Raw genomic sequence first — 24,761 nt, 5'->3', positions numbered from 1 at the left:
GTTCTCAAGTTAGCTAAGAGTTCTTTCCTCCTCCACCTCACTCTGTGGTGTTTATAGTCTTGCTGCTTCCAGGATGTCTATTCCTACCAATTCTTGCTCCTTCCTCAGAGAAAATTACCTAACCAACGGTGTAAAAATTGTGTCTGTGATCAGACATGACTTTATGAGTTAAGTTTTCAGAAGCCCTCTCATGAAAAAATAGATAAGCTTGTTTGTATTTGATTTCAAATGAATATAAAACAACAAAATAAGGATAAAAATGATAATTATATTTGTAGTTAATTATATAAGTATAATTAATTATATTTAATAAGAATTATTAAGTAAAATTATCATTATTGTGCTAGTTTTGTGGTTTGAATATTGCCTTTGTATACATTTTCTAAATTGTTCTTAAAAATAGCTCTGAAAGGTGCAGTTACCCAAAGTAAAAATAATATATGGCCAATATAATGTTTTAAGTGAAAATATAGAGCTATTCTAAAATTTTAAAATCTTACTTATATTTCCACCAGATAGAGATATCAATTTTGGTATATTTCCTTTTAGATTTAGATGAGAGATTTAAACAGAGCTACTTCTTGTTACAAGCATACATCTTTTCACAATTAATGTGTCATTATTTACTTAACCATCACTGTGCTGTTGAGACATCTTGTCTCCAAAATTTTCCTCTTGTAACAAAACATGCACATTCTTCTTTTTGCATGGTTATATTTTCACTTATTTAGAAAATTTTGTTTGCCATAGCATTTCAAAAGTAGAAATCCTGGGTTAAAGAACATCAATATTTTGAGGGGGCTTCATTAATATATTGCAAAACTGAAGTATATATTTTAGATAAGCAGCAGGAGACACATCGTAGATGGCAGGGTTAGTAACTTGGATAAAAACAAAATACAGCTGTAAGACATTACTGAAATTTATTCTAGTGGCTCTCTCGACTTTAGTTTGCTCATTTTCTTGTTCTCATTTATATTCTAAATGTTTGAGGTTCTAGGACAAGTGATCCTTGGGCAAGTGAAATGCTATTTTATAAAAAACGAAACAAAACAACTTATCCTTTTGCATTTGACCTCTTTTACGTAAGACAACAAAAACTTTCTAATTTTGAGGAGATACACAATTTTTACTTTTCTCTCTTCTTTACTAATTCTGAAATTAACTTTTTTGGTTCCAACCGTATTTCTTTGATGAATTGTTTTTCTAATTACAGCTGGAACCCATCAGGAAATACATTAGAAAAATATCTTTGAGGCATCACCATTTATGTGAAATTCGGACTAAATTCAACCACAAAGTAGCAAAAGCAGTGTAAGTTACCTATTTAGATTTGTGGACTTTAATGTTGTTGGACCACCTCTTTGATTAAACCCATTTGAAAAATCATTTCTCTCCCATTTGATAATGTCTCTCAGTACAAACAAAGTTCTTTTCTCCACTCACACTCGACTTGCCTGTTCAATAGGGCTCAGAGGGCTGAGCATAGAATTGCACAATCCTCATCTCCACCCATTATTTCCTGCCTCAATTTCTTCCATCTGTTCAAATCTCTTAGTCACTTCCTCAGTGCACAAAAGATTCTGTATGTTCAGATGCAAGCACTTAATTGTTCTGCAAGGTAAAGGCTGGAGGACAAAAGGTTTTCTTTCCTCTTGGAAGATAGGAAAGCTTTTGGCTCCAATGTCATGTAGAACAGAAAAAGTGAGTGGTGTTTCTTTGCAGTGGAGATGGAGCAGTGTGGGGTGGGGAGAATTTGATGTTACTCAGCAGGCGTCTCTCCCGGTCCAGATTGTGTTTCCATCCCAGCTGACTCCTGAACATGTGCGATTCCTTCTATCACCTTCTCCCCCAATTTAGGACGACATTGGGCTGCCTGGAAGCTCAGTTCTCCTTGCAAGGCAGGCCCACTCTCCCTATTTCCAGAGAAATTTCAGAGATGTTGCTTAGTTGTCAATTGAGGCAAGGGACACCCAAGCCACCTATAATGATTGTTTTTACAATGCAGAGTTTTACCTGAGAAAGTCAGGTCAGATAAATTTTCAAGGCTTGGCAGTCTTACATGTTGTTACTTATCTAAGTAACTCAAATTCTTTAAATGATAATTTAAATGATGAAAATGACCATATTTTACATGATTATGAATTGAATCATGTTTGTTTTGCGACTTGGATCGTTGTGTGACTCTGGGTACTATCACTGAAGAAATACAAAGCATTTATAATATATTCTCTTTACCCTACATTTGCAAATGTGTTTCTTCTCTTCTGATTAGTTAATGGACTAGAACTAATTTTAGAAAGGATTTAATTCAAATACTGTTTAAAATGTACTTCTTTTTCCTTTCAGGGAATTGGTTCTGCTGACTAAAAAACAACTGAAAGCCAATTTTTCTGAAATTGCCAAACTCACCGTGGATACTAACAATCTGCATCAGACCTGCTGTGGAGGAAATGCAGTAGCGTGTGTGCTTGGCAGGGTAAGAGCTTCTTTTCTTAAAACTCATTTCAACCTTTAAAATACATGTAATTCTTAAATAAAGGTGGGAGTGGCATATAATGAATCTAAGAAAGTAATTACCATTTCCCAATATTATCAGTACAATGGTGTTTCACCTCCTCTCTCTTCACAGGTCATGCAACAAGTTTTTCTTCCTTCTCTCCTTTCTTACTCAGTTTGTCTTACCTTACTTTACTCTTAAATTTGTAGAGCTGATCTCTAATTTACTTCCAAATTAGGATTGTATTTCATCCATCTTTGAATCTCCAACAAGTCCTGGAATTGCAGCCTATACCCCCAGGCCATGGAGAAAGAGGAAACAATCAAGGTCAAAGATATGGTGTTAAGGGGCAAGGGGTATGGAGGCATGAACCGCGTAGAACTCACCCATCCCACCTCCCAATGTAAAGTCTCAAAATCCTAGAGAAGGAAAAAATTGTGTCTTCAAAACTTAATAAGGCTTTACCAAACCACAAGTTAAAAGTCATGTCCCTATTCATTCTGTGGGTTTGAAATGAATAATTTTCATCATGATTTTTAAAAAAAACAGAAACAAAGAAAAACCAATACTATGATTTCCTGGAGAGATCCATGATTCTTATGGGCAGGAGGTCCCATGGCCAACCATTTTAGTCTCATCACACAACAGATTAAAGGGATGTGGGTAACAATAGCAATTAAAGTAGAAAATCATTGAGTAGAACACTTAGTCGACCCCTAGGATCCTAAGTCCACGCATCTCTACTGGAACAGAGTCAGGGTTGGACCGCAGCTTTTCCTTGGCAGTCGCTGTCCGGGGTTACAGTCACATTTCAGAAAGGCGGCAGCTACCGCTGTCAGTTCCATCCTGGAGACAGACAATATAAGGCTGTCCTTTGAATTACTTTTTGTATGACAAGACAACTGGTGCTGGAAGGAGTACTATCCTGCATACTTAGAAGGAGTGCTGACTCATCAAGACAGGCTCTCAGAGTCCTATTTGCATGAAGGTTAGGTGAATTTGGGGAAAAGTGAAGGGAACTTTGGGGCCTGACAAAATCCATCTTAATTAAAAGAAAAAAAAAACCCAAATCTCTAAAATCCATGAACACATAAACAATATCTTTGCTAAACTGGTAACTCTGGAACAGCTCCCATTATAGTCTACACTATGACAGAAATGCCATAACAACCTTCAGTTATTTGATTGTTTTGGCCAGTATTCATAAACAATATAAAATAACTGTAGATTGTTCTGGCATTCCTGTCTTGGTCCAGACTATAATAAGAACAAGTTTATTAGTCACTGGCTTGACAAAGACACTGCTTATGTGTTGAGATTTTTCATTTGATTTTAGAGGTGGTTTTGTTTTCTTTTAATTAGGATGGATTCTGAACATTAGTAACTGTTCTTTTGTCTTCTTAGGATGATCATTTGATTTCTGTCATTTGACTTATTTATTGGTGAATTGTATTAAAAGATTTCTTAATTTTTAACCATTTTTACATTGCTCAAGTCAATCTCATTTTACTATATCTCTGGACTATCTATCTATCTATATAAAATAGTCAAACTTTTTGCATTTGTTTAGATGTGAGATGGATCTAGAACTTTCTTTTTTGCACATACTTTATCAGATTTGGTATTCAGTTATGCTAACTTCTAAAAAAGGAATTAGAATTTTTTTCCTTTTGAATCCTCTGAAATAACTTAAATAGTACTAGGACTTAACTGTTTTGTGAAGGTTTGAAAGAACTTCTCTGTGAAACTGGAGCAAAGATGGAGATAGAAGCTGTTGTGACAGCTTTTCTATTTCTTTTGTTATGAATTCATTTTAACAGTTTTCAGTTGATCCTCATTATTGTTGATTTCTGTACTGGTGAATTTACCTACTTGCCAAGATTCATCAGTAACCCCAAACACAATACTCACAGCACTTCCGTGGTCTTTCGCAGACCTGCCCGTGATCAGAGAAGGGGAAAGTTTGAGTCGCGTGACGCGCAAAGTCCTGGCTGAGACGGAACGAGGAGATGCTCTGCTTCCTTGCTTTAGCTCTCATGCTGTGAATGTGTTCTTTTTGTGGTCTATTTAGTGTCTCGTTTTTCACATTTTTTGCTTTTTATTGGGGATTTAGCTGTTTAAATGTCCCCAAGTGTAGTGCTGAAGCGCTGTCTGGTGTTCCTCAGCATGAGGAGGCCAGGATGTGCCTTACGGAGAAAATATGTATGTCAGATACGCTTCGTTCATGCGTGACTAGCTGCTGGTGGCTCTGAGTTCAATATGAATAAATTAACCATATGTGTTAAATAAGGTGTCTTTAAACAGAAGCGTACATAAAACAAGGTTATGTCTTGATCTCTTAATGAAAATGTGGCCAGAGGCTTGCAGGAACCCAATCTTGTATTTTCCTTAGGGCTGATGATTCAGTATTCAGGAATTTAGTGTTTTTAACTATTGTGAATAAGGAGAATTAACTGTACTTATTTTTTCTCAGGTTTTAAAATGTACATTTTCCTTTAAAAAGTCTCCTTCATCAGCATTTTCTCATTAAGGAACGTAAAGTTCTACATGATAATATTTGATAGTTAAAAACAGCAATTATGTAATTGCACCTCCTTTTCCCCATATTTTTGTGTTTTCTCCTTTAATGAATTAGCTTTGCAAAGGGACTATTTAATTTATTGGTCTTCACCAAGACAAAGTTCTTGGACTTATTTTCAATTCTACTGGATTTCTGCTTTTAATTTTAATTCTCTCAGGTTTGTTTAATTGACTTATCTCAGTTGTTTTAGTTGACTTCTTAGTTTATGCTCATTCTTTTTAAATAACTTTGTTAACAATAATGATTTCATTGAACTATCATTTACTTTATACAATGTACTCCACTGTTTATTTTTTTCTATTGATTTAATTCTCTCTTGATTGCACTATTTCTCCTCGTGCCTTCAGGAATAATGTACGGATTGTATATGTTTGAGTTGTGTGTCTTAGAAAGTTTTCAAGTTTTATCAGTGCTCATTATATCCTACCATATTTCACAGCATCACACCGACTCACAAAGCAAATATGCTTATAATAGATATTAATTTTTAATATTAAGTCATATAAATTAAAATAGGTTGTCTATTGTATCACTCAGTCAACAAAATTCAATTTTATGTGGTAAAGTTCTCTTTCTTTCTTTGGCTTCACTGCACTGTTGGACCAACATTCTATGATTGTATAATAATTGCTGTAATACTAACTTTTAAAAAATGCTTTCTCTGTGTCAAGCACTGAATCTAAGCATTTCACTTTTAGTTAACAAGCACTTTTTTAGTATTTACTCTGTGCCAGTCTCCTTTCTTTGTTCGTAAATGTTAACTCACTTAATTCCCACAACCTTGGAAAGTAAGTATTATTTTATCTCCACTTTATAGTTTAGGAAGTGGAGGCACAATGGGGTAAAGTAGCTTGCCTAAGGTCACACAGCTAGAAAGTGGCAAAGTCAGGATTAGAACTCAGGAAGTCTGACAGAGCTACCGCTGTCAACTGCTGCACTAATTTATTTTTCCAGTGATGACCAGCAAAGGTGCTGTCTAGAAGACAAATGATAGAATTTTTGGCTATTTGGAACACCTGTATTCTTACAGTTCCCTTTATCAATTTTCTTTCCCTCTTCTACTACCCTTTAAAAATTGGTATTCCCAATAGATCTGTTCTTGGCCTTTTTGTTTCTTATTTTACACATTCAATCAGAGAGGGCTAGCCATCCGGCAAGGATTACTCTCCCTTCGATAGTCTAGACTAGTTGCTGGACCATGAACTACATTTCCTACCTGTCTCACAGCTGGGTGGGGCCACCTGACTGGGTTCTGGTCAGAAGAGTTTCACGCCATTTCTAGGCCTGGCATATAAAAATCTCCTGGACAAAACACCCCCAAACTGAAGACAATGTTAGAAGCCACAGGTTGAAGATGATAGAGTCTTTGTCAGTCTGGTTCCCAGAACTACTGCCTAGAGGCAATACACCTTCCCTTCTCAATGGGATTTTATTAAGAAAGAAACAAACTCGATTCCCTTAAGCCACTGAGAACATGCTAGTTCCTTAACTAATGAAGACACTCTCCCTTCTCAGTCTCAACCTGACCCCGTAATGTAGCGTCAGCTCTCTCAGATCTAGGCCTTCAGCCCATCCTTCTTTCCTGAACCCTTCATCTAGACTCTGAGCTGCTTAGAGGAAGTCTCCATGTAGATGCCTCACAGATGCTTTATCTTATCTCTAAATCACATTAGCTCTATAATCCAACAGTGAGTTCTTAGGCTTCCCTTTTTAGCCATCTTCCTCAAATCTGTTCTTTTCTCCTAAATATCAATTTCAGTAAATTGTGCTACCATAAAGCCAGTGTTCTGTATCATTCTAAATTCTTTGGCCACACCCCACCCCCCCCGCCTTTATTATTCATTAAAATCTTCTTAATTCTACTTCTCAGTGGCTCTTAGGTCTAACAATCACTCATTTGGTTTAAGCCTTATCATTTCTCAACTAAATTTTCCCAATAATGTTCAAATATCTTATATATCATTTCCCAAATATGTCAGGCCCTTTCACCTCTAAGATGCTTTATATATAAAGATGAATAATTCTAACATGCTCTTCCTCTTCATTTGTTTCTGACTAACTTCCATTTGTCAATTAAGATTCAAATAATTCAAGATCTTCACTCTCACCTCCAACCAGTCTGGAATGCCAATCTCTCTTTTGTCTTCCAAAGTATAACATGCTCATTTCTCTTATAACTTCTATTATAATGCGTTATTATTGTTATTGAATTATTTGACTCTCCAACTAAATTATGAGTTCCTTAAGTTTAGAGACTAGCTTATTCATACAAACACATACACAATATTTGTGTGTACGTACGTATAAGTATATATGTAAGTGTAACAGCGATATTGCTCTAATATAATACTAATGTGTGTAGCAAATGACAGAGACAAAATGTTTCCTAAACTGGGATCCTAAAACAATACAACAAATAGCACGACAATAAAACTCTTCATTTGTATTTTGTCGGGCTAAGCAATAATACAGTCTGTCTCCTCTTAAGTTCTTTAAGAGATGTTAACAGAGTTTGTGATACTTGAATAAGGTCAAATAGAGAAGCTTTCCTTATAAGAATGAATCACTGTAAATGATCTTTTTGTTCTCTCAGTTTGCCAAGGATAAAGCAATATAAGATGTCAAGTTTTTCTCTGGTTTTCTACTAATAACAATAAAAATAAACAAGTTCAGAATGAAGTCATCAAAAATAACTGCTCCCTTTTATATTTTATAGAGCCAGCTCATGAACTATACCTGCTCTAAACAGGCTCTGCTCTCCAGCAAGATCACGTCATGCTGTGAACTGCCAATGCCATTCAGAGGAGAATGCATTATCAACTCAGAAAATGATGGCAAACCTGATCTTTCACCCCTACCACTCAGCAGGTTCACAGAAGACCAATTTGTATGCAAACAATTCACTGACAAGCAAGATGACTTCCTAGAAGAGTAATATAGCTTTTTGTAAAATCTTGATGATGGGATATTGTATTTATTGATTCTTTGGGAGAGGCTGCAAACAAATGACAACAGAGGCAAGCCAGTGATGTAAGTGAGTGGTCAAATGGGAACTGTGGCCAAGAAGAGATTCTTTGTGGAGTCCAAAGTCGGCAGCTACTATTTGGCTCCAGCCACTTGTTGCCTTACGGAAAGGAAGGCTTTGGGTGGTTCTGTCTACTGTATTTTGAGAGAAGCTGGAAGTCTCTTGATTTTTAAATGTTGATAACTAACATGGAAATTTTTAAAAACACAGTGAAGCTCTAGTGTTTGCAAGCTTTCCTCTAAGTAAGAGTTTCAGATTGGTATACCTGGTCAGCTCTTCTATTTTAATTAATTTAATACCTACTACCAAAGCCATCGTGTGGCATTTAAAGATTAGAGAGATGGAGTATTAACATCTCTTGTGTCCATTCAGAAGTATGTATTAATTTGTGCATAAGGCAGACTGATTTCAATACGTAATATTAAAACGATATTGCTCTGTGATTGAATATTTCCAAAGTCACTTTGTGAAGCATTATTTGGAGGAACTAAATTCCAACAAAGCATAAGAATTTGAATTTTCTTCAAAATTCTTTGTAGAGTTACTGTAGCTATAGTTCTGAAATTGTATTTGATACTGGCTTACAAAAGTCAATGTCACTACCTGAACTTACTTATTCCTAAACTTGCATTTGGTATTGAAAAAATGGATAGGCACAAGTTCCTAGTGGAAATCACATTAGACTGTGATTTTGGAGACCTCAGTTCTAGTCTAGCTTGGTCATGCATAAGCTTTAGAATGTTGGTCAAGCCACTTAATTTCCCCAGGCTTTTGGGTTCCAACTGTAAATTCAGGTGATTGGATAAGATCATTTCAAAAGTCCCTCCAGTGATTCTATGATTCCTTTGAAAATATTCTAGAGCCCACATTTTTCTTTCTTGTAACCCAGAAGAATGTGTAGCTTATGAATAGCCTACTCATGCTTGAAGGCTTGCGTGGAAAAGAGGGCAAGATGGTGATTTAAAACCTAGCCAGCACTTCCTTTCAAAAAAGTTGTAATACTTATATAATCTAGCCTCAAGGAACATTGAGAAAAATGTATTTTCATCTAAATACTTGAAATTAATTTCTAGTAAAAGTAAGTAGGGATCCTGAACCAGGAACTATCAGCTAATCAGGATATTTTAGGTTCAAGTTCCAGCTCTGCCACTCACTACTGTGTGACTTTGGAAAAATCAGATAATTTTATTGATTTGGTTTCTTTATCTCAAAATATAGTCAATAAAACTTCCCTGCCAGGCTCCCAGCGTTTCCAAATGCCTTCAGGTGATTGAAAATATTGAATATATTTCACAGCTGTAATTGGTTCTTGAAAGAAAACTCACGGGCTCTGAATTTTATTGTTTACTTTCTAATACATTTCACATGGATACAGGTTTCTTTATGAATATTCAAGAAGACATCCAGAGTTGGCAGTTCCAGTGATTTTAAGAGTGGATACAGTATATCAAAACTTACTGGGAAAATGCTGTAAATTAGAAAATCCTCTGGAATGCCATAGCCATGGGGTAAATTCCTTTTATTTTTAATCCTTTACTCACAGTGATTATGAACATAAGAAAAATTCCAGTGCTATTACTAGTGTTGTACTTTTGTAAGATGATTATGTTACACCAGAAATATGATTCCCATCTAAACCAAAGACCACATCATCACCCTGTAGCAACCATCTGGGTGAGTCACTGTCTTACAGATTCTGTGCTTTGTGAAACCTTTTCTGTGCAATTTCCTCTGTAAAGTGAATGTTTGCTTGGCACAGTAGCAGGTAGCATGAAAGCATAGCCTATTAGGACAGAGGGAGGTTGATTATTTCCACCAAGCAGGCCTGGAACCTGTCCCTGTTTCAGTCCAGAAATCATATTGTTCACAGGCAACAGCTCCTGTAATGCATTATACGTGAAAAAAGCAGATGGCCTTACAAATCTGGCCAGGTGATCAGTTATCTGTGGGAGCCATGTGGTTCTGGCTTTGTTATGCTATTCAATGGCTTACGTATTTCCAGAGGGGGCAAGTGGAAGGTGAAGGCATCTCTTGTCCTGTCAGGGCACAAGCAAATACACTTAGCATCTTTCTGTCCCCAGAGAGAAGGATAAATGAAGGCGATTTCGTCATCTTTAGGTTAGCACCCTTTCCTACATAGCATCACCAGTAGACTTCCACAATAATCATTGTGATAATAGCAACTTACAGGAGCATGGATGTTTACAGTTTACAAAGCACCTTTACAACCGATGTCCTATTTGGGCCTCACAAAGCCTGGTAAGATAGATAAAGCCAGAAGTACTAACTACATTTTATACATGAGAGTATTGGAATTTCGGAAGGTTCAAGTGATTTGCCCAACATCACACAGGCAGTAAGGGCAGGGCTAAAGGTTAAATCCAGGCAAACAGTTTGCAAATCCGGTAAAATTTTCACTGTAACAAACAGTGCTTGTTAGGATCCGGTGGACTGGGTCTGATTAGTTAAGATGATAACCAGTGTTCCTATCAAAGAGCTAAGCCTGCAAGGTCACTTGTCTCTTCCCACTGGAATTTGTTTGCATAGTTTAAGAACTCTGAATTTGCATTTAGCTCCGAGAATTCCACTTGGTTCACTTCAATGTGTATGTGTGGAGTGCCTTCCTATGTTCAAGGTTCACACGCGTTTTTATCAAACCGTGACTTCTTAAGACGTAGCTATGCTTCTATACATATATCTATCTCTCTATATCTGTGCTGTTTATGTAAAAAGACTATCTTATTAAAAATAACCAACACACACACACTCTGACCAACCAAACTTAGATCTATAAACTACCTTTAAGGATCTCTTTCTGGCTTGATGAATGATTTGCCTTATGCTTGTAAAATATGCCATTTAAGTCCACAAATGAGTTTATATCACAGGAAACTGAATATCAATCTTGCCGTCCCACTTTTTTCTCCACAAAGTACCTGGCCATTCCTGTTTTAGCAAACATGTTTTTCAAGATTTGGAAACTCACTAAGTAAATAAAGCCCTGGGTTTAGGAAAACAGTTACATTAAACTATTACAGAAGATGGTTTTGCAATCTTGCCTAAAGATATATTGTTGCAACAATAGATAAACACTGATTATCTCTATTTTTCAGAAACAGATGTTCCAAAGAGTGGTTCATGAAAGCCACGAGCATGTAAAGAATCACTGTGATTTACGTGAGAAACTAGGAGATAGTAACTTCCACGACAGGTATGCTTTTAAGATATTGTCCAGATTTATGCTTGCTAGTGAGTTTTTGTTAACTCCTTATGCTGAGAGTTGCTAGGAGTCTGTATTTAACCTTAAAATCTCAGAGGCCAAGGAAAAAACTAGTTCAGAGTTAACTTAGCTATCTTTGTCTTGATAAGATAGTTGTCCACATAACCTTGGGTGCTTTTACATTGTTTTCAAGGCCAGTTTCCAGATTCCAGTCAATGCCCAGGGGTTAAAAAGTCATGCCCTAGCTGCCCTCCTGCAACCTCAAAGGGGCCCTATCCCTCACACCTGGACATAGTTTGGGACTTTGCCCGCAATTTTGAGTCAAGGCTGCAACAGACATCTAATCTAGGGTCCGTGTGTCAGTTTCAAGTCAGATCCATATAGCAAATAGTATTTTCACCATCGAGAGTCCAGATAAATGGATATCTTAGTTATTTGCCAGAGAGAACACACACAACTCCTTGTGTGCAGACAGCCTGGTAAATCCTATTGTATTTCAAAGATTAATATGCCCAAAAACAAAAGCCAATTTTTAGTTATCTTTAACATCTTACTATAACAGTCTATTTAGGAGCAGAGTATTGAGGATAAGTTCAGTTTTGATCTAGTGTCCCATAACATTCAGCTTAAATTAAATGTCCAGAATAATGGATCCGAAAAATTATTTTTGTTCCAGAGAGAATATTTGGCTTATTACTTTTCTTTTATGTTGTGTTCAGTTGCTAATGTCTAGTTTAAGGATTCCATCTGTGGTTCTCAAACTCGAGTGCATCGAAATTACATGGAGGACTTGTTAGAACACAACCCATCACTAGGTTTTCTGATTCAGTAAATCTGGGATGTGGCCTGAGAATCTGCATTTCTAACAAGTCCCCAGGAATGCTGATGCTGCTGGTCTGGGGGTTGCACTTGGAGAACCACTGAATTAGGTTGACTGTTTCATTGGATGTTACAGCTAAATTCTTCCCATAACTCCATTAAAATATAAATGCAATAATTGACTCTGATTTTTTGTTATCCTCAAATCTAGTTCTGTAGAGTCTTTTGCCTTAAAATCTCCATATCCCTCAGTTCCCACCACCACTCTTCTAGTTCAGGCCATCACTGTCTCTCACTTGGATGACTGGAATGGCGCTTCAAACTGTTTCTTCCCTCACTTTGCTTTCTGCCAACCTCCAAGCCATTGTTTATACAGCAACCATAATTATCTTAAAAACAACAGAAATCTGATTCTGTAACTAAGCTTTCCTCCTTCCCCTCCTCCAATCCCCAATCCCTCCAGTCAAGAAAGCAAAATCATATCCAATAACTTCCCAAATGCTCCCTTCCCACTTCCACTCCCCCTCATTGGCTCCTTTTTAGTTATTGTCAGATCTCAGCTCACATGAGCTGAGATTTCCCCTAGGAGGTCGGCCTGAATCCCTGGGGTGGGATTAGAGGCCATTCTGTGTGCACCTGCTGCACTCTGTGCTCCTTTCACTGCACTGAGTGTACTTGTCTATCCCCCTCCCACTCGAGTGTGAGCCCCACGGGAGTAGAGGCTGTTTGCTGATCATTCTGCAGCCCCTATTCCAACACATTGCAGACAACCAATAAAAACTTTAATGGCCTGTGCATATATTTATTTCAATAGTTGTTTACTCTGTCTGATTTTGTAGCCATCCAAACTAGCTAACATAGTATCCTTGATAAGTAGAAAACAGATGGATAAGAGTGGAGCAATGTATGAGGTGGGAAGAGAATTCCAAGTCTACTAAATAAGGCATTGGGCCATTGAAACAAGGACTAAAAAGATAGAATTAAACCCAATTTAATGCCTTGTTCACCCTAAATTAGAGACGATGTCAGATATTGAGGAAAACTCTGTAGAATTCTTTATTTTGGGCACATAGCCATTGCCAGGCGTAAGAGGATATTATTCTTTCAGCCTCATAGTCCTGTACACTAAGAAAGCCCCACAACTATCTGCTCAAAAGTTGGTTATGTTCACGAAGAACATGGCAGCTGCTGCGACCAAATGTTGCCCACTGAGTGATGAGCAACAGTTCATCTGCATGGAGGACTCGGTAAGTACATCTGTGACTTCATGTTTGCATGTCCTTGAAGTTCTAATCTCTAACCCTTGCAATCAGTCTCATGTTGGTGGACACATTCATGAACTGTCAACGGAGCCTAATAATTGTGTCCTCAGGAGAAATCCTTTCAGCTCAGCTCATGCCATTGTCTTTGATTAGCAGCAGCAGTAAGACTGTCACATCTCTGAATCTGGGGATGTCAGATTCACCAGGCCTTTGCCTGGATCATACCCCAGGGTCTATTCCTTGGGTTTTTGTTTTTTCTTTTTATTTTGAGGAAGATTCACTCTGAGCTAACATCTGTGCCAATCTTCCTCTTTCTCTATATGAGCTGCCACCACAGCATGGGCACCTAGGAGTGGTATAGGTCCCTGCCCGGGAACTGAACCCAAGCCACCAAAGTAGAACATGCTGAACTTAACCACTAGGCTGCTGGGGCTGGCCTTTCGTTGGGTTTTCAAGTCAACAAAAGTGATTTTGGGGCCAGCCTAGTGGCATAGTGGTTAAGTTTGTACTCTCTGCTTTGGCAGCCTGGGGTTCACAGGTTCACATCCTGGGTGCAGGCCTATGTACCACTCATCAAGCCATGCTGTAGGAGCATCCCACATACAAAATAGCGGAAGATTGGCAATGGATGTTAGCTCAGGGGCAATCTTCCTCACCAAAAAAAAAAAAAAAAAGGTGATTTTTGTCAGCAAATTCCAAGATAATGCTCATTCAGACTTATCCTAAACAAACTCACAAGTCGTAAATTTATTAGATGGAATGCCAGTGTATTCATTACAATGAGCAATGTCTTTCCAAAGGGAGGGTAATTGGGTCTAATAACTAAGCTATACTTTTTCCTAAGTCAAAATACTTTGGAAGTTGAATATGGATATGGGTATTAGTACAAATGGAATGAGAGGAAGGATAGGAACGGTCCTGAGGGAAATTTCTTCCAGGCTATGGTGACGTATGATAAGTTATTCCTTTCTCACAATGCAGAACATCCCTCCAAGACCTAATCTCTAGGTCTCTCTTAAGTGGTATTATTTTAACGCTACTGAATTCTTGTTTGGTGACAGCTTTCTCTCCCTGTGCCCTTGGTAAAGTGCCTCCTCTGTGCTAAGTTGGTCTTCTGATAAAATTCAATTGTTTTGATTGCAGATTTAAACATTTTCATTAGATAGCCCTAACTTCCTTTTATTTTATTGTCAATTTTTCTTCTCTAGTTATGCCCTCTTTGTAGAACTCTTTCAAGCAGACACATATTCCTAAAGTCTTATTTTTAAAAAGGTGATTTCTTTGGTTACTTCTAAAATGGATAAATGCATACAGTAAATGTTGATGATTACTGGTTTCAATAACTTCGTCCCCTTATGCATAAGTGACAGGGAATTTAGGAGGCCATTACCCTCAGAGCAGCATATAGGCAGGCTTGCAGACAGCACCAGCATAAGTATCAGACACCACACTGGAAGTGAGTTAACGTGACAATTCTAGGACAGGACAAGTAAATGAAATAGATAACTGAAATAGGATCCAAGGATTTCTTTCATCATTCATTTATTCATTTTTTCATTCATTCAACAAATATTCATAGAGCATCTCCTGTGTGCCAAGTTTTGTGGTGGTTACAGATGTCCAGTTACAAAACATAGAAGTAAACTGGATTTGGGCTTCTTAAGTAAGAATGCCAGTGATCAGTCTTATATCTGAGTCAAATTAGCCAGACTGTTGACTTGATTTTAATTTGATGGAGCATAAGAAACTCCTGCCTCAGGTCAACACTGGTCTATAGATTGGACTGGGGAGGAACCTAAAGGTGGGGCCCAAGTGAACTCAGCTTGAGGATGACAGGAAAGGGAAGAACAAGGCTAGGAATCAGACTGTACTTGATGCTCTTGCTTTTTCCCAAACAGTGAAATCCAGGCTGAACTTGCAGAAACTAGAATTTGGGAATACAAAAATAATCTTCTTTCTTATGGGTAAAAAAAAAAGAGAAAAAAAACAAAACAACCACAAACCTTATGGCTCTTATTTTGATTCTTTTCCAAAAAGGTAAAGCTAATTCTTGGAGCTTTATGCAGAAGACATGAGGCCAAGCCTATCAATGCTGGTGTGGGTCATTGCTGTGATGATTCGTATGCCTTCAGGAAGCCATGCTTCGATGATCTGCAAATTGATGAAACTTACATTTCTCCACCTTTATCCTGTGGCCAAGTCATCAGCCTTAAAGAGGACTTATGCAAAGCTCAGGAGGAAGAATTCCAAACTGAAAAGCAAAAGTAAGGATCGTTGTCTACTTTGTTCTTTATTGTCAACACGGGAGCAGGTATAAAGAACTGTAAACTGGATGCAGATATAAGCATTGCACGAGGAATGGAGCAGGTAATGTTATATTGGAGGTCAAGTAGAATTGAGAATATTCTGCAATTTTTGCAGTTATGACTATCATGGTTGCTACTCCAATTTGATCAGTTAATAAGATTGAAATATTGATCAGAAAATATTGACAGAGAAGTATATTAATGCGTTTTTTCTAAAGTGTAAACTTTGGAACATTAGTTTTATAAGGCATCTCGTACAAAAAAGTTTCCATGATCAAATTATTTTAGGAATACTGTATTTACTTTCTCACTAAGCTAGAATGAAATAACTAGGCTTATTGTGGTAATCATTTCACAATATATACATACATCGCATCATTATGTTGCATATGTATGTATAAGAGACTAATATAATGTATATGTCAGTTATATCTCAATGAAAAATAACCAAAAAAAAAAAAAGAAATTTACACCTTCCATAAATAATGGAAGTCAGAGAAATGCTGCAATAAAGTAACTTGTTTAGCTTGTTCTAACCTAGAATCATGTGGGCCACAAAAGCTACTAAGATTCTGCAGGACCAGTATGCTGGGAAAGTGCTTTGGAACATTCTGTGAGAGTGATGTGTGTCACCTCATAGTATGTCATTACTTTTACTACCACTTCTACTGTTACTAGGAATGCCCGTTTTATCTGTTTGGAAGAATGGTTTTTGCGTGATTAGCAGTGGGTGCCAGTTGGGTGATAATGTAATGCCTGTGAATTCAACTCCTTGAATCTTTGATTTTCTTCTCCTCCTGCTCATCCACCCCCGTAACTCAGTTTCTTGCATCACATAAGGCTTTGTAGTAACTTCTCAGAATATAGGAAAACAAGATGTCATTAGAAACTCACAATACTGGAAATAAATATTAAATGCCATATATATCTCGTCTGTGAAAATATATCAAAGAATACTGACAATGGAAGGAAGCTTAGATATTGATCAAGCCTTCCCACCCCAAGTTTAGGAAGTCCTTCTGAAACACATTGTGCTGTTCTTCCATGAACATTTCCGGTGATGGGAAGACCATTTTCTTAAAGCAGCCTATTTTATCTTTAGATATGCTTAATTAAAAAGCTCATCTTTGGGGCTGGCCCTGTGGCCAAGTGGTTACGTTCGTGTGCTCCACTTCAGCGGCCCAGGGTTTTGCCAGTTAGGATCCTGGGCACGGACATGGCACGGCTCATCAGTGGTCCCACATTAGCATAACCAGAGGGACCTACAACTACGTTCTAGGGGGATTTGGGGAGAAGAAGAAGAAGAAGAGGAAGAGGAAGAAAGGGAAGATGAAGAGGAAGAGGAAGAAGAAGAAGAAGAAAAAGATTTGCAACAGATGTTAGCTCAGGTGCCAATCTTTGGAAAAAAAAAAGAAAAGAAAGATCTTATCTTTTCTTGTTAGGTAGAAATCTGTTTCCTTGTTACCTCCGACTGAACTTCTACTTCTGAAGCCACAGAGAGAAATACTTTACCGATATTCTGTGTTGCTGAATAAGGATAGATCCCTATTGACTGTCAACTGAGGATGAGGTGGGGTCGGTATAACCTATTAGTGCTGGCGTGGGTCACTCCTGCGATGACCCGTATGCCTTCAGGAAGCCATGCTTTGACAATCTGAAAGTCAATGGAACTTACATTTCTCCACCTGTACCCTGTGACCAAGTCATCACCTTATGTAATATTTATATCTATCTGTATCTGTACCTGATATACACATACATATTGTATATGAAAACATTTATAAATTAGAAAATTTTATGAATATAAGTTATTACTTTACAAAGTGCTATTCTGATTTGGTTGCTTTTGCTGATACTGAAACCTATTATAGGAAATGTTGCCAATAGAATTCAATGTCTTTATATCTGAGCAGGGTGTTGCAATGTGTGTTCTAGGTGAAAAGGGTTTCTGGATGAGGTCAGCAATAGAATTTAATCCAGTGCTCTTTTCTACTCCTGCTTTCACAGGCATCTATTAGAATATTTATTCATTCTACTATATTGTCCACCCTCTTGCTCTCCTGCTAGTGCAACCCATTGTCAAATATTTTTCCCTCATCTTTTCCTTTTAAAATGTGCTAGGTAGTTTTTGCTGCGTGACAAACTGCACAGAAATGTAGTGACAACACAGCGTCAGTTATTATTGCTCAAGTATCCGTGGGTTGATTGGATGCATCTGTTGACGTGGGCCAGCCTCAGCCCTTCTCAGCTGGGCTTGCTCAAGAGTCTGTGGTTAGCTGCTAAATCCGCTGGGGGCTGGCTGGTCTAGGCTGGCCTCATCGAGAAGGGCTTGCTCTGCTGCATGTGGTCTCCAGCAGGCTAACCTAAGCTTCTTCATATGGTAGCTGGGAGAAAGAGGAAGTGTAGAGGCCTCATGAGGCCCAGATTTGGAATCATGCACTACCAGTTCTGCTGTAATGTAGGTCATAAGGCCTGCCTGGATTAAAGGGGTGTGGAGAGAGACTTCACTTCTTGATAGGAGGTGCTGGAAAATCACATTGTCAAGGACATAGATACAGAGAAAGGTGGACAATTGGGTCCATTTTTAAAATCAATCTGCCACAGGTAGATCATTAATGTAGGTGTTGAAACTACAGAAAATGATAAATGTCGAGATAATGGTGGAAACATATGCGGCAGAAATAAATAGGGAGAGGGGAAGTCAGAGTTTGATGACATGTACTTTGAAGGAGCTATGGCTTTTGTAAGAGGGTGAAGGAGAGAGAGGCTGGAATCAGTAAAGGGTGCTAAGATAAGTGGTGTTCAAGCATAAATAGCCTCCTCTTGAGAGGTCTTAGGGGAAGCTGTGTCCTCTGGGGGGCCTCGTGTTTCAAATAGGGAAAGAAGTTCAGAGAAGAGGCCGTGGCTATTGATGACAAAGCCTCAAATTACAGAGGAGAAAAGGCTGGGTTAGGGAAGGCGAGGAGAGTAGGAGATGGGCCATTTGAAGGATGTAGAGACATCACTATGATGACAGATGATCTGGGAGACTTGGATTTCTGATTGTCACTGAAGTGAGTGAGAAGATGAGCTTAGACTTGGAAGTAGCACATGTGGCACACACAGCTGGTCTTGCCCTTGGCTACTGCGAGCATAAGGGGATGAACATCTCACAAGTGGCTGGTATTTCCCTCAATTCTCCCTATCCCACTCACATAGACCAATTGAATGGAACACATTATCAGGAATTAGAAAAGAGGCTACCTGGTCACTGCGGTAGAGAAAGAAATGTCATTCTCTGTGGCATCAATCATCCTTCTCTTCACCATTCACCCAACTCCCAAGCCTGGAGCCAAGACATTCCCATGGCCCAGGCGTTCTCCCTTGGAATAAATTCCTCTGGTGATGGATGTGATGTTAGAGGTCCCAGGTGGAGTCCACCAAAGGTGAGTGCTCTGGGAAAAGCCAGAGGGTGAAGTTCCAGTTTCCCTGAATCAGCAGGATGCATTGAAAGCACTCCAACCCCCGACAGTTGGGAAGGTCCCTTATAGCGTCCGCCCACCCTTCCTACCCTCCTCACATGTCCCTGATCCTGTCCTCAGGAGAAAGCATGCTCTGGTTCTCATTGTTCCTTCTCCCCCAAGATCGTTAGAAGTGGTAGCTTATTTCTAATTAATTTATTTACTCTAAGGCTCACTCTTGCAGGGTCTAAATATTATTAATCCAACAATATCATCTTGCCAAGTGAGGCAAAGTTTTTGTTGCCTTGAGAATGAACACATTTCCGTGGCCAGCAAGCATAAGGTTGTTACTTGTTCTGTTTTATCACAGGACTTGCAATTCATAAGCCAGCTGACCCTTGAATTCCTTTCTTCAGTTCCCAAGGTGAGCTGATCACAAACTAGACTTTAAAACTGTCCAATCGGTACCCAAAGACTGCTGTCACATTCAATTAGCCATTCTTTCTTTAGTCCGGGCTTGATGTAGGAACACAAGGAGAAAGGAGTCTGTTTTACTTCTGGAGGGCAGGCTTTGCTTTCTCTTGAGAAGTTCTCTGGGCATAGATAGGCACCACTTTATGTATGTCATCTCACCAAATCCTTGCCACAAATGTATGAGTTAGATAATATTATTACCCCATTTTAGTTGTGAGGAAACTGAGGCTGAGAAGGCAAGAAGACCTGGTATGAGACCATGCAACAGGTAAATGGATTGTCGAGCTGGAATTTGCACCCAAGCTATCGGGCTCAAGGCAGGTACGCTTAACTACCAACATGCAGCTCTTAGTGTGCCCCAATCAAGGGGTTATAATACTGGTAATAATTTTTAAAACATGGACAGATTCTTTATGTGAAGGCTAGATAATAAAAAGTGTGAAATATTAGGAGGCATCCCTGTTCTAGTGAATTTACTATGTTCTCTGTATGGAGAAAACAGCAGCATAGAGATAGTTAACACAGAGATTTCTGGAATATTCTGGGAGAATCCATATTGGGAGTCAAAGGCCAGGCTGAAAAAAACCCTCCAACTTCTTGGGATAGTGGCAAGGGCTCTCTCCATGGCTTTCATCCCAGTATAATACTGGCTGACCATCACAGCATAAATCTACAAACAAGAAAAGATGAAATAAGTGAAAGGGCTCCTGGAGGGGAAAGAAAAATTCAGCAGGATAGTAAAGAGAAGGTAGAAGTTGAAGTCATGAAATAAGATAGAGAAAATAGAAAGAAACTAGAAGTTCAAAGTTAAAGAATTTAAAATCCAGTTAAGAAAAATATTGAGTTGAAATATTAAGATAAGACTGAAGATAGTATATAAGGACTAGAATGTGCTTTAAATGAAATGGTGGACAAATTAAATGAAAATAAAAGATTAATACTATAGAGATAAAAAACTGAAAGCAAGTTGAAGCTATTGAGGATTAATAATAAGATTTAAGGCAGGCTGGCCTGGTGGTGTAGTGGTTAAGTTTGAATGCTCTGCTTTGGCAGCCCAGGGTTTACAGGTTTGGATCCTGGGCGCTGACCTACACACCGCTCATCAAGCCATGCTGTGGCGACATCCCACATACAGAAAGTGGAGAGAGATTGGCGCAGATGTTAGCCCAGTGACAATCTTCCTCAAGCAAAATGAGGAAGATTGGAAACAGATGTTAGCTCAGGGCTAATCTTCCTCACTGCCACCCCCCCCCCCCCGCCTCGAAATTAGTATTTAAGATTTAAAAACGTAAATTTAAAAATTTAAAAGAAAAGAAAGAATTAGGGCAACTATTTTTAAATAAAAGCAGGCAGTTGGTAGGTAGAAAGATGGGGGGAGGAAGTGGCAGGAGAGAGATGAATCAATTACAAGCAGATCACAAGCATGTGACATTGGGAGAGGGGACCCAGCTTCTTAGTGACACAGAGTCCCCAGTTGTAGAAATGGCAGTTTTTGTATGTAGAGCCCCAAAGAGAGGTAACAGGACGTCCTGATACCGCTGCTCTGAGTCTCATTCCCTGGCCTTCTGCCTTCTCATAATGGGAGATTTTTTTTCTTGCCTGTCCCAGTTCAATGGGAGCATTTCTCTTTGTTTAAATAAGCAGCTGCGGGCTGATCTTCTGGAAATTCAGCAGTTATGCTTGTCTTCCCTCTACTGGTCCCTCTGGGAAGTGCATGCAGAAAGCAGCCGACAAAGCAAGGGAGAGTAGAAAGCAGAGTGGTTCCATGTGACTGAGAAGAGAAACTTTGGGGATGAGACTTGAATGGTTGGGAGGGGCCAAGCCATGAAGGCACTTGGAATTCCACAGCTCGTAAGTAAGAAAAGAGAAGGTGGGAATATATGAGCGAGTGTTTTTTCCTCTCACATTAGGTTTCTCTGTAACTGTTGAATCTACAACTCAGATCCTTGGGGAACTTCTAAAGATGCTCATCAATTATTTGCTGAATGAATACACGAATAAATAGGAGAAAAGCTGTGACAATGTACCATTTATTGTGGGAGTCAGGAAGGAGGGAGACCATGGTTGGAAGCAAACAAAAATTTGAAATGGAAGCAAGTTGTGCTATTATTGTTATCACTATTCATTGTTGTTATCTTTGCCACCATTTATTGAGTGCCTCCAGTGTGCGAGGTACAGTACTCAGCCCTTTAATATATTATTTTTAGTCCTCAGAAAAATCTTGCGTGTAGGTGCTGAAATTTTCTTTTTATAGATGAGGGTCAGAGAGGTTAACCATCACACAAACTAGTGAGTGGAGGACCTAACTTGAACCAAAGTTAAGTTTGACTTCAAAGTTTGCGCCCTTTTCACGATATTAGAAGAAAAGAGAATTCCAGATTTTGCATGAACTAGCACTAAACCCTGAGCCCCTTCCTATACCAGCTTTGGCCTCTTGCGTTGCTGGATACCCTAAGCCAGACCTAGAAGCCCCAAATGGGTGTTTGGAGATAGGGTCACCATCGGGTCCCCATGATGGTTAGACCTGGGACCTGAGCTCTTCTGTGCTTTTATGGGTTGGTCAGTAAACTTCAGCATTACGAGCGATATCATTTCTGTCGGAATATATATTCAGAGACAAAATCCACCAAACTCCAGTGGGAAACAGCTTGCATTTCTCACTTTGAATAATTAATCTGTTAAAAACTGATAATTATTATTCAAAGATAATACAAATTGATTTGACTATAGATCTAACATACAGACTGGAATGATATAGAGACACAAACAAGCACAGCATTTTCTTTCAAGTGGAATCAAGTTTAGGTCCGATTTAGAAGATTGGAGATGTATAGACCAGTTGGATAGAAAAAATAACGCTTATACTATTCTATTTCTTTTTAAAATATTGGTTTATTTTACATAGTCATTTATTTACATAAGGAAAGTATACATAATCCTTGAAGAAAATTTAGAAAATACAGAAGAGAATCATAACACTTCTATTTCAACGCTTTATATGTATAGTATAGGAACATATAGCGTCACATACGTGCATGAACACACACTCCCACAATTGCCTTCTGTCCATCATCAGTCTTCTAATGATTAATAATGTAAGTTTTGCACGCTCTTGCTACTACCTGCCTGAACAAAATTTCGGTTCCAGCAATTATCCCCAGAATCCTCAGGGAAGAGTTTATGCAACTCCCTCTGCCTCTCCCACCCCCAGGAATCCTCCAGGTGGCTCTCCCTGGCACCACTCCTGTGCCACTGGGAACAATCATGCCCTCAAGCTACCTCTGTCTCCTGCTCAGGTGCAGACCGAATCCCTTGACAAAGCTGCTTTCTGTTTTGTTGTAAGAAGACAATAATTCCTTTCCCCCAGCCCCCAGGATTAGACACTCTTCGATGGTGCCGTGGCAGCCTTGCTTGTGTCTTAGTGGTTTGCGGGACTTGAATGCAAGTATTCTTACAGCACTTTGTCAAAGGTTGACCCTGATCCTGCATGATTCAGAAGTGAGAGTAAGGGAGGCCCAGCTGGGGAACCACAAAATTACTCCTGTCTTCCACTGACCAAGCCTTTCCAACTGGGTGGAAGTCTCCCAGCCTGACTTCTTGTTTTAGGATTTCGCTCAACCCCCAATCCTCTTGCCTTCTGGGAGGGAGGCTCACCTCCCTGGTTTGTTATATATGCTCAGACGTATGTTATTTCCAAGGATTTTGAAACCACTGCTACAAATGCGACTCAGGGACTGCTAGTATCTTCTCCCCTCATTTCTGATTCAGGCTCCTCAGCAACCTTGTGAAGCAGAAGCTACATGCAACACAGATGCAGTTCCAATCAATTCTTGTGGATTTCACTCAGCTAGTGGAGATGTGCTGCCAAGCAGAGAAAAATGAAAAGTGTTTCCAAGAAGAGGTATGCTTATTTCCTTGTCTATTCTCTTAGCACTCTTAGGGTTTATTAAAGTAAAGTAAGTAAATAAAAATAGAGGATTGTTACCACAAGAAAAACCCTTTCTGCATTCCCATCATCAGTGGATTAGGAGAAAACCATAGTCTAGATGGATTGGTGTAACTGACTATATTTAGGTTTAAAGTATGTTAATATTTATGTTTATTTGAGGAAACTAGAAGTCCTAGACAGGAGGACAGATGAGTGCAAGAGTCATGACACCAGATAGACTGGGAATATTTGGGATTAGGGGTGAGAGGAAGAAGAATGAATTGAAGACCTTTGGTAATTGTAGAAAAATGGTGTCCTTGGAAATATTGAGAAATTTTAAATAATAACAGTTTAAAGACTCTGTCTGGGCAAACTGTACTATTGTTCTAGAAATTTCCAGGGGCACAATCAGGCAGAGTCGCCAAATGTAGTTCAGGGCTTAACCAGGGAATGAAATATTGATACAGATAATCAATAACCAATCCATAGATAAGAAAGAGTGATATTAATTGAGCCTAATGTGAGGACTAGACCGAAAGCGCTCTCTTTCTCCAGGGAAGAAAGCTCTTCGGGAAGTGTGGTTTATGGCATGGTTATATAGACTTTCAGAACAAAGAACAGACGTCAGGCAGGCATGACGGGAATACAATTTTTTCCCCCAAATCATAAGGAGATATTTTGCCACAGTTTAGCACTTACGCAGCAGGTCAACTTTAACCTTAGTTCTCTGGGAAGAAAAGCTTATCTTCAAAGAAATGCTGGTATTGGTGTCAGAGAGAGGGAGAGAGTACCTTCCCATCTTTAAGGAGTGCATTCTTCCCTTTGGGAAAATGTTTGAAGCAGATGTACACGCATGTTTGGTGGGCCATAAGACAGGCTGCTCTGGAAAAAACAAGTTTTAGGCCGAATCAGATTTAAACCAGAATGGCTTCCCCATATACCTCAATATGTGAAAAGTTATTATTTTTATCACTTGGTTTTCAACCCCTTTTCCATTCTAGACACTCTGGACATAACAACTTGCCAATATCCTTTTAAAGTGTGTTTTCTCTTGTCTCTTCCAAAATCCCAATGCAATAGCAGTAAAAATATACCAAAAATAAAGCACATAAAGCCCTATAGACGCTGAAAAGAAAAAAACCCACCATCAATGTAAGGAGATAGTGATGAACTTCTGGTAAAGGAAAGAAAGCCATTGTTATAACA

The 24,761-nt window shown here is 38.8% G+C and overlaps 1 protein-coding gene across 5 annotated transcripts in view; it reads left to right on the top strand.

Annotated features, from left to right (window-relative positions):
- The window catches only part of LOC106835111 (alpha-fetoprotein-like), a 56,522-nt gene that overhangs the window by 9,985 nt on the left and 21,776 nt on the right, over positions 1-24,761 (top strand). For all 5 annotated transcript variants that reach the window (XM_070505666.1, XM_044766126.2, XM_070505665.1 and 2 more), the window contains exons 6-13: positions 1,217-1,314; positions 2,350-2,479; positions 7,798-8,012; positions 9,482-9,614; positions 11,220-11,317; positions 13,254-13,392; positions 15,445-15,671; positions 23,396-23,528. In XM_070505666.1, coding sequence (XP_070361767.1) covers positions 1,217-1,314; positions 2,350-2,479; positions 7,798-8,012; positions 9,482-9,614; positions 11,220-11,317; positions 13,254-13,392; positions 15,445-15,671; positions 23,396-23,528 — 1,173 coding nt within the window. The remainder of the gene's footprint in view (positions 1-1,216; positions 1,315-2,349; positions 2,480-7,797; positions 8,013-9,481; positions 9,615-11,219; positions 11,318-13,253; positions 13,393-15,444; positions 15,672-23,395; positions 23,529-24,761) is intronic.

The sequence above is a fragment of the Equus asinus genome, chromosome 3, assembly GCF_041296235.1.
Source record: "Equus asinus isolate D_3611 breed Donkey chromosome 3, EquAss-T2T_v2, whole genome shotgun sequence".
In the NCBI taxonomy this organism is placed as follows: domain Eukaryota; kingdom Metazoa; phylum Chordata; class Mammalia; order Perissodactyla; family Equidae; genus Equus; species Equus asinus.
Note: the sequence above shows the minus strand (reverse complement) of the source record. Positions and strands in the feature narration are given on the sequence as shown.